Below are 10,390 nucleotides of genomic sequence, written 5' to 3'. Positions count from 1 at the left end.
TTTTCCGTTTGCATGTGTTTTGTTCAATACCGCGTTTGTGTCTTGCATGTGTTGTGTCTTTTGCATGTGTTGTGACCGTGTCGGCCACCATAGATGAAGGCTGTAGCTGTGATTAGATGAAGAGTGAGATTCGATGAATCTCACTCTTCATCTCTTTTATTGTCAGCTTGTATGTACAGTTTCACTTTTTTGGCCAATACTCACAAGTGAAGTCGATGAGGTTCAGATGTATTATAAAGCCACTGAAAAAGCCTGTTAGTGCCTGCAGGCACCCTGCGTGTATGTACTGTATGTGGCTGTATCCTGTGTATTGTGTAGCATGCTTACCTGTGTGATGATAGTAGGCAGGCTGGTTTGGTAGAAACCTTCATGGTCTGTATCCGGCTCCTGGTCCCGTTGCCAGTCCTGCAGCTCCACCTGTAGAGCTTTACGCATCCACTCGGACACACTCTTCTACAACAGCAACAACATGGACCCAGTATAACAGCAGAGACACCATCATGCTCCTCTACATGTCGCAGCACTGTTCAGAGGCTTACTTACACTCCAGAGTCAGCACGTCCCTTTGCAAAGGCACACATTTCTCAACAAAAAGTTGCAATATGAAATATGATGAGTACAAAATGGGTAGCCCCACAGTATACATATCCAGACTGTAGAGTGTCTTTTACTTCCAAAGCTACTGTACCTACTAAGGCCAAAGCACTGACCCACAGTATGTAGGGATCCTGTTTTCAGAAGCATCTCTTCACTAGGATACAGTTTCAATTTGTCAACTCTTAATAATCAACTGACCCGAACACTCTGCACATATTTGTTCTGCAGCTGCTCCAGTCCCTCAGTGGAGATGAGAGGTCCCAGCTCTTCCTTCTCCATCTCCTCCATCAGCTCTGGACAACCCATCATGTCTGGGCTGCCAAAGAAAGACTTCTGACGGTTAACAATGTCCAGCAGGTCGACTGACCTCCAAAACAAGCTCTGAAGCAAATCATTGTAATGACACACTAACGAACTTTGTACTTGGGTAGAACAAGGCAACACTTTACAAAAGGCTGCATTTGTTAGCTGCACAAGCATTGTAATCGTTTAGATGGCTTGAAAAGGTAAAAATATGCAGAACACAGTAAAGATCTTGTTAAACAGGGGAATTCGATTTTTACAACTGATGATGTGATAACATACATTGTATACATTTGTCTTGCAGCGTTTCTGCTTCATTAGATGCTAATTAAGTGAAAGGAAATATGGAAAGAGACAACCAGGCTGCATCAAAGGTAATCAGCTGACTAAGTTGAAATGTGCAGGATGAGCCTCATCCTGCTGAGCCACGGTTCATAAACTGTTTGATACAGTGAAGATCGGTCTTTAAAGAAATGCACACTCACAAATCAGTAGTAGGGGTTATGCGCAACTTACTTCCGTATACTGCAAAACAGAAACATCCGTTTCCGGTTTGCGACTAGTATGAAATATGGCACTGTTCTACTAAAGATGTCTCCAAGAACTACCAAAGATGAAGATCACGGATGTCCACCGAATATGCAGCTCGATGTCTAAAACACCGGGCAGAAAGCTGGATAAGGGGTTTAAGCTATGTGCTTCTTCATACATCAACGACTACGAAGGTAGAGTTATGTATCGGTTATCTTACAAACGGAGATCTAGCTAAGCTAGTTCATAAGCTAACTAGCTAATGTTATCATATTTACACCGAGCATCTGTCTGGTACACAAAAATAATGTAATACACTACCGGAAAGCTAATAGTAACTAAGCCTGTGTGATGGAAATGCTAAATTTATTATGGCTAGCGACAGACCTGTGCTGTTACATTGATAACCTAATATATTTTTCAACAGTATCAAATAAAGACACAGCGACAGGTGCTGTCAGCATCAGAGGATCATGTCACAGGTCTATGAAGAAAAACGAGAAGCCCCATAGCCTGAAAGTAATGTTGGTGAATGGTTGGCTGTTCTGTTTGTCCCCACTGTGTTCCAGTTAAGGAACAATATGAATATGATCTTGAACATGCTCCTTTGACTATCCAGTCACAATGTTCTAGAGCAGTCATATTATGACATGCTTAGTAAATGCATGCCACGTTCATTTATGTCGTTTGGCTACTTTAAAAAAAAAATAAGGATGAGTTGAGGGATGGCTTGCCTTGTAAAGCTTTGAGGGTTCAAACAGACAGCCAGCAAGTATATCAACATCTGGTGGCTTAAAAAAAATTAGCAGACTAGTACTGAAAACTTCCCTGACATCGCGTATTGAGGTACGCAGCAGAAATCACTGTTTGGATGATCCCGCTTCTGGTATTTGTGTCTTGAAAAAGAAATTTTTGTTTTTTTTTTATCTACGAACTAATCAAATAAAACGAGCTCAAAGAACGTGTTTCGCGTTACTACTGTTGTGTCACCCGCGTTCTGCGGAAGTGCGCTGATCCGTTTTCCGGTTTGGTCACGTGACGTTCCGCATAACCCCTGTTCATTTGCTTAGATTTGTTCAAAGACCTCAAACTCTCACCTCACCTTTAGTCTGTTTTAAGGCCCACGCTGACAGAAAGACGAACAGCAAAGTACAGACTGTGCAGGCTGTCGAGCTCACCTGCTGTAGATGTGTAGCACCCAATTTAGCACAGCAAAGATTTCACCGCTCTCCAGGTCCCAGCTGCTAACCTAGGCCACATGTGTACAGCGAGGCTGTTACCACAAAATAAAAAAATACATAGAACTGACTTTGTCCATTTAAAGGACTATATCCAAGTCTTATTATATGTAATCCATGATAATGCATCTCAGAAAACAATGAGAAAAATTAACAACAGTCCTCGTCACTCTTTATTCTACACCATAAAGCCAACAGTGGCGTAGCGGTGCCTTCTTTCCTTCCCAACACTGACCTGTGTCAGGTGAGCATGTAAACAGTGATGGCTAGCCCTCAGGTAGGCTCCTGTTAGCCGGTAGTGTGGTGGGACGCAGTGCTCCAGCAGGTGGCGTACAGTGGCCAGGTCAGCCACGATGCCATGCTGGAGCGCAGAGAGGTGGCCTGCCAGCCCGGGACCCCGCGTGTGCAGGTAGGAAATGCTACGAATACGTGCGAAGACCGCCTCCTCTAGTACCTGGGAGGGAGGACGTGAGAGAAGACAAGACTAACATCCAATCATGAAGTCAAAAGGGGGAAGTGTAGTAGAAAGTGGAGTGTTTTGTTTATGCCAGCTGGTGCTGACCTGGAAGAAGCATGCTCTCCAGCAGCGAGGCCGTGCAGGGGGCAGGGGCCTGTTGCTGCCTCCGGCGTGCCCTCTCTCCTCCAGCAGAGCTCGGTCCAGGGCTTCCTCTCGTTCCACTATCCTCACCGCCGATACAAATGGTGTGGGGTTTTGTCGGGCCAGAGCCAGAGCGCTGCTCACTACCACCCACAGCTCCTTCCCTGCAGTGACAGGGTGGATGTTACCACAGGAACATTTATCCTGAAACTGATCCAATAGTTTTGGTTTTCTTGGCCCATACAGCTGCCTGCTACCACTGGGATGAATTATTAGCAAACTAGAAAAACCGCTTTGTAGTCGTTTGCTTCCTCCGACCAGTCAAGTTGCAGTTTACATGCATGTCTGTCCAGACTCGTATAGCTATAGTATATATGTAGTGAACACTTTGAAGGAAATTATTAAAAGACATTGCATTTTTTAAATTAAAATTAAATTTATTTTCTTGGCAAAATGAAAGTTATCACCACATATATATTAACCTGTATGATTCTAGAGAATAATTTTCAGTGAGAAATATGATGTCTTCACTTAGGGATAATTTGGGGTACATAGGACCGATGAAGAGTTTTGTCACACTGTCCTTGAATCCAAGTGGATGTTTGTGCCAAACTTGAACAAATTCCCTCAAGGTGTTCCTGAAATAATATATTTTTATATATCCACTGATACGGTATGTTTTACTGTATATATGGCAGTCCATTCCTGCACTCTAATACCAAATGAACCAAACAGAAATATGAGGCACCAAACTACAATATACACCACATACTGCTGCCATTTACATTGGGGCATGTTTTGCTTTTACTGAGCTGAATTAAACTGATATTACTGAGTAAGTGTGTGAAGATGTCCCTACCAAGGGTGTCAACCAGATGCCCTACACCAGAGAAATATTTGGCCACCAGTTCCTGGTCTTCAGTGCTCAGCGCACTTCCCGAGGCCGCGGCAGCCCCATGCAGCTGCCAGAGGATGTCGTCCTGCCAGCGCTCCAGATCCATCAGCCGAGCATGGGCCTCCAGGAGCCGCCGGGACTCCACCAGTCGCTCTGTCTCCAACACCATGCTCCGCACTACAGAGGGCAAAAAGAAGGGAGGGAGGGAGAACGTTATTTCATACACTGTCACTGTCCGTACAACAACTGCTCGCCGTCACTCAAAAGTGAGAGAGTGAGGTTACCCATTTTAGTTTTTCAGTTTTGTACAGTTGTGAAAGCATTTCTGGTCTACACAGATACAGGATAGGTGGGTAAAAGAAAAAAAATAAAAACGGTGTTTCAACTGTACAACAAATGTAAACACATTTAAAGACAGACTGTCCCTTTCTTAAACCTGACTAAGAACCAAAGCTGTTAAGAGCATCTGCTCAGTCATTCTGAGGAAAAAAAATGTTCAAACGCTTGTTAGTACAGAGATGGACATTTCTTGGTTTGAAACAGGGTGTCTGATATCATACAATAGATAAAGATATTTCTAAAGACAGGATGCAGGGAATGAAACGATGCACTTTTTTCCTCAATACAATTCGATGCACGATATAATGTGTAGAATTTGATTCAGTCACGATACAATTAAAAATTCAATGACAACAATGTGTGACTAGCTGTGGGGTACTTTATTCCTCTTTCTCCCCTTTTCTAGCCCTGGTTTAATGATGTAAAGAACAACCAGGTATATCGACTTACGCTCCGTTAGGCTGTCTTACTGATGAGAAGTATGAAGTCGCTGCTATATGGAGACCGCACAACCTGTATATCGCCAGACAAAGCCATACATTTTGTATCACCTACTACAGCAAATTCTCATTACTTGAATCAATGTTTTTCTGATATGATATAAATTTATATTATAAGTTCAGTAAAAGTAGCATTTACTGCAGGGTTGATGTACTGGACTGCATGATATTGATACGGTATAGTAAGATTAATGCAAATGCTGCTATAGCAAATGGAAGTTGAACTGTTAGCATCTGATTAGACCATCACTAGACAAATATGAATTATATTCCAAAAAAAGAAATGAAATAGTTACATTTATATACAATAAATATACTGAACCTGATATAATGTAAAAAACGTTCTGTGAATCTAAGTTCAATAACCTAAAATAAAGGATAAGGTCGGGCAATTTCCATAGTAACAGTATTTTAGACACTGCCCCGACAGACACCAACCCTAACAACGAATTACCTCTACTCACTGTCTGTGCCAGTCAGTCTCCAGCCTGGGTTACCTTAGTCTTCTCTGCCAGAGACCCCCACTGTTCAAAAACAATTAAAAACTCAGCAGCGAAACACGTTTCCTCATTAGGAATCACAAGGCCCTGATTTCTTTTAAATGTTGCTCCAAAGGCCTCAAACAACCATCAATTTCTAGTGTCTGAAATGAGCAAGAATCAAGGGCTCGTGCACGAGATCTCTGGATATTCCTCACAAATACCGGGCTCTGGTGTTTTGCAGTGAGGAAACGTCACTAAGTGCAGTGGTGTGTTTCACTGAGGAGTTTTTAATAGTTTGTGAACAACTCGGGGGGGCTAAGGCAGAGATGAATAAAATAATCCAGTTGGGAGAAGGACAGATATTGAATAGAGGCAGTTAATTGTTCGTTTTAGTCTATCTAAAATATTAATATAGAAAATGACTCTTCAAGAAACAGAGACCATCAGACCTGTGTGTACACAAAGCAGCTTCTCACCAGAGTACAATCGTGGCAGGTTGCTGACAGCAGCGAGGAGCTGATGGTGGTTGACTGACACTTCTCTCAGCCTCTCCAGAGACATCACCCCCTCCACGTTTCGACTGGATTCAAGTGCAGCTTTCTTCAAAGTGTGCGACACTTCCGTCAACTCACTCCTGGCCTCCCGGAGCTGCTCCAGGCCCCAGCCAACCCCCTCCAGGTACGACTGCACCATGGACTGAAAGGAGTGGTTGATAGTCAGAAATATCAAAAACAGAAATAAACATGTATTGATTCACAACAAAGGTGAGTAGCAGTAATTTATTTTGAAGTGCAAGGCTGCATTTGTGATATCATTAAGTAGACCGATGTTGCATCATTTGTGTTGTCACCTTGAGTCTGGTGTGTACGGAGGCAGTCCTCTGACTTTCTCTCTTCCTGTACTGGCTCAGCCGCTCCAGATGTTCAGGCCGACAGAAAACACCGGACGCCCACTTCAAAGCAGCACCGCGGGCCAAACACTCGGCCCTCTCCACCTCTGGCCACACCTCAACCACTGATGCCGTCTGTCAGAAAAATGGCAAAAAAACTAGTTTATAAATGTAACCCCATCCAACTATTACTAGGGTTCATTTAATTAGACCCAGCACAACCAACATATGCAACAGTGTGGGTTTAGTCATCGGCGACTATTTAGGATTTCTAAGACTCAGCTAGTGAGCCCATCACACTAGTATACACAAATCACACTTGGGGTATAACAATATACTTAAAAGAAATAAAAGTGTCATGTCTGAAAAAGAGCAGAGCACTATTTTACATGACAAATTACATACAATACTCTGCTGTACTTCAGCTTTAGATCTGGATCCGTTAGGGAGGCATTTGATGAGCCCCAAGTTCAATGAGCCCAAACACACAGCCAGGGTCCCAAGGAACCATCTTCAAAGACAAGGAGAACCAGCAAACCTGCAAATGATGGTCTGACCCCTACAGAGCCCTGATCTCAACATCATGGAGTCAGTCTGGGATCACATGAACAGACAGAAGCCACAAGAACAGGCTGAATCCACTGAAGAACCGTGGCTGGTTCCCCAAGATGCTGAAGGACCTACCTGTGATTTAGATGTGACTATAGTATAAGGCTTCATGTAGTAACTAAATTAATCACAAGAAGTGTCAGATCTGGGGGCTTACTCACCTAAACTGTCTTCTTAATCAAAACTGGATAAAGAAGATGAGTACTTTTAAAACAAAATGGCTTTTAAAGTCCCAAACTGTGTAACTGCATTTGCCACTGGAACACAATCTTCCTGAAGACAGAAAAGCTGGAACTGGTCTGACTATTTGCCAAATAAGGTTTAACTTACAGGCTGGCATCATTATTTCTCTCTATAGTAGCTCTGTCTCGAAGAAATGCTTGGAGAAATAAAATCTGGTGCTGTGATAAGGTTTGTTCCCAGCTGGAAGGTTTTCTGTCAGGAGTGATTATGTATCGCACTGCTTAATGTTTTTAATCTCTTTATCATTTACCAGCACAAAAAGGTGCACTCTGGTTGTGTTACTGCCCCCAGATGTCCTCTTAGCTCTCCTGTGCTTTCGCTGAGCTACCAACCAGACCCATAAAAAGAGGCGTTTTTGCCAAGCAGTAGCAATATTGATGTTTAGGGAATGGGATACTGTCTGAGTCAAACATTTCTCTGTGCCCTAATGGAGAGGATCTTTTTATAGCAGAGAGGAATGGGGCTCTGTTGTCAGCCAGCCAGTCAGGTAAGCAGGATATCACTTCTCATCTATTAGTCAGCCAAACAGCCACCAGAGTCACTGTCAGTGCTTCCATTTACACAGCCTAATTGGTCTTAATTGTACTGGTTAGTGACTCAGCAGAGTAATGTGCTGTGCTGGGTCTTTCTGTGATGTCAGAGGCGAAAGCTCAGCGGATTGTGTTGATGAGTATAGTAATCCATGACTCCATGTGTGTGTGTGTAGACCTTTGGATGTCTCAGACAAACACGGCTGGCTCTGCCTCAGAGGAGCTCAGCTGCTCTCTCCTACCAAGGTTAAATCTGAAACGTCACCATCAGCAATGCTGCAAAACAAACCATGGAGCTCACACGCAGAAAAGAGTTGAGTGTCATGTTAGCTGATGCTGCAACAACACAGTTAAAAGTTACAGCACCGAGGACAATAAAGCAGTGGCTGACTGATTACCGCACTATAATGCTGCTGCAACAGTGGGCTGGTATGGAAACCAGCAGATTCTGACAGCACATGGTGCAGAACTACTGCCAGCCCCATGGCAATGCAACAAATACACCTACTTGTACTTTATTTTATGAAAATATGCAATGTCATTAAAGGGACACTCCACCAATTGTACACAACAAGTCAAGTCGCCTGTCACTGGGAACAGAAAAAAAAATGCTATTGAGAAGTGAAGGTGTCTTAGATTTTGGAGCTTGACCACCCATACCACATTGGGGGCAACTGTGGTTCAGTGGGTAGAGCAATCGTCTCCCAACCGGAAGATTAGAGGTTCGAATCACGGTGCCTGCCGTCCACATGTTGAACTGTCCTTGGGCAAGACACTAAACCCCCAAGTTGCCCCCGATGGTTAGAACATACTTGGCCAAATAAAGGTGATTGTGATTGATTATTATTGAAAAGTCCAGAAATCTTGGCCTCAGTTGCTTTAGATAATCTGGTTCTCCAAGGTCCACTGACTTTATGGAAGTGCAAGCCAAAACGAAACTATACAAGTACTCCTTTTTTAAAATCCTTGTCAGGGTAGTGAACTACTTTGGAAACACCAGTTGAGAAAGTCTCACCACATGGTACATTTAGACACCGTTGTGACCATCAGAAGATGGAGTCTTGTCAGTTCTCATGGAATTGTAGACATTAAAAGTCTTTTATATGCAGCACATTCTTAAAGTGCAGAGGAAACAGTACAAGACAAATGGGTGAACACCATCAGCTAATGAAGATCGTGATATGATTGAAAGCTCCAGAATAAAAACTAAATTGACCTTGTGGATAGACCTTGAGGTCTATTCAGACCAAGACCTAGAGCCCTATAAAAGTATCAAAGGCCAGTGCTGCTCCATAAATCAACAGACCACTCAAAATGCCTGGACACTGAAGAGTTCATTCATGTCTCTCATACAGAAGCAACATGCAGCTATGGACAGCTCTTTCACATCTCTACTCATTAAGAAGGTCAAAAACAGTGGGTGTTGGCCATGCAGCAGTGTTGTCAACAGGCAAACTGTGTGTGTGTGTGTGTGTGTGTGTGTGTCGGTACTACCTCTTGGTTTGTCACCTCCATTCCTTTGGTCCCCCGCTGACATTGAAGTTCAGTTTTCAGCTGCCCGTCCACCGGACGAGGCTCCTTTTTCTTGAGTGCTGACACTGTGGGTGCCCAGGGTGAGATGCTGGCAAAGGAGGGTGAAGGAGGACAGAAGAGACAGAGGAGAAGACGAGAGGATAGAGGGGAGAGGGTACAAACCCATTCTACTGACAGCTTTGCTCTTTTGTCTCACACACTCTCACTCAAGCACATCCTCTGCTGAGAGGCCAGCAGGAAAGGGAGGGAGCAGGGGGAGGAGAGTGCTGGAAGCTAGAGGGTGGGGAGAGGACAAAGGGGCAGGGACAGAGAGGATATGGAAGATGTGCTGCAGGCCAGCCATGCATGCGGGGGGGGGTTAGCCCTTTTCCCAAAATAGTCAAAAGTGCCTCTCTCAATATTAAATATAAATTAATGTTGTGGTCAATGTAAATATGCAAGAAACAGTAGGAAACACACTACATTCGAAGAATCTACCTGTTCATTTGGCCCAGCCATGCCGTCAGACACTTTAGTGTATTGAAGTGGTTGCATATTTGTCTCCTATTGCTTTCAAAGCACAGGTGACCTACACTCACTAGTCCCTGAATGCCTCGCGGAACACTACTGCTCTGCTTACCTGACCTAGGTGGACATGGTGTTAGCACGGTACACTGAAACAGTGCATTTCCAAATACAAACTGAATAAAGAGGATGTGTTGGTAAGAAATCCATTAACAATGTTACGTTTCCAGTGTAATATTTAGTCTAAAATCAAAATGGTTTGACTTAAGATAGGTTGTCTAGGCTGTGTTACCACAGGTAACTACTTTTGACAGCTTAGTTCAGCAGTCTCAGAAGATTTTAATCTGTTAAAAAAAAGGTAGGGGACACCATGAGGTGTCGAGAGTGATTTATGTTGCCCCCCGTAAACCTCACCTACTTTTAACACATGGCTTCCCAGCATTAATGGGTTTTATTAAGCTTTCTAATGGGCAAATAGGGCTGACCAACAAAGACCAACTGCATGGCCAACTAACACAATATTTGCATCAGAAATGTAGTAAAGCTGAAAGTAGCAGAAAATGGAAATACTAAAGTACCAATAGCTCAAAATTTTACTT

General features: G+C 43.4%; 1 protein-coding gene across 2 annotated transcripts in view; it reads right to left on the bottom strand.

Annotated features, from left to right (window-relative positions):
• Window positions 1–9,503, bottom strand: part of exoc3l1 (exocyst complex component 3-like 1) — a 24,255-nt gene extending 14,752 nt beyond the window's left edge. For both annotated transcript variants that reach the window (XM_020585683.1, XM_020585684.1), the window contains exons 1-9: window positions 9,249–9,503; window positions 6,334–6,507; window positions 5,960–6,179; window positions 4,127–4,339; window positions 3,232–3,431; window positions 2,905–3,123; window positions 2,610–2,680; window positions 796–913; window positions 328–453 (exon numbers count right to left, since the gene is read on the bottom strand). In XM_020585683.1, coding sequence (XP_020441339.1) covers window positions 328–453; window positions 796–913; window positions 2,610–2,680; window positions 2,905–3,123; window positions 3,232–3,431; window positions 4,127–4,339; window positions 5,960–6,179; window positions 6,334–6,507; window positions 9,249–9,269 — 1,362 coding nt within the window. In that variant the 5' untranslated portion in view covers window positions 9,270–9,503. The remainder of the gene's footprint in view (window positions 1–327; window positions 454–795; window positions 914–2,609; window positions 2,681–2,904; window positions 3,124–3,231; window positions 3,432–4,126; window positions 4,340–5,959; window positions 6,180–6,333; window positions 6,508–9,248) is intronic.
• Between the last annotated feature and the right edge of the window lie 887 nt (window positions 9,504–10,390).

The sequence above is a fragment of the Monopterus albus genome, unplaced genomic scaffold (genome assembly GCF_001952655.1).
Source record: "Monopterus albus unplaced genomic scaffold, M_albus_1.0 scaffold373.1, whole genome shotgun sequence".
NCBI lineage: Eukaryota > Metazoa > Chordata > Actinopteri > Synbranchiformes > Synbranchidae > Monopterus > Monopterus albus.
Note: the sequence above shows the minus strand (reverse complement) of the source record. Positions and strands in the feature narration are given on the sequence as shown.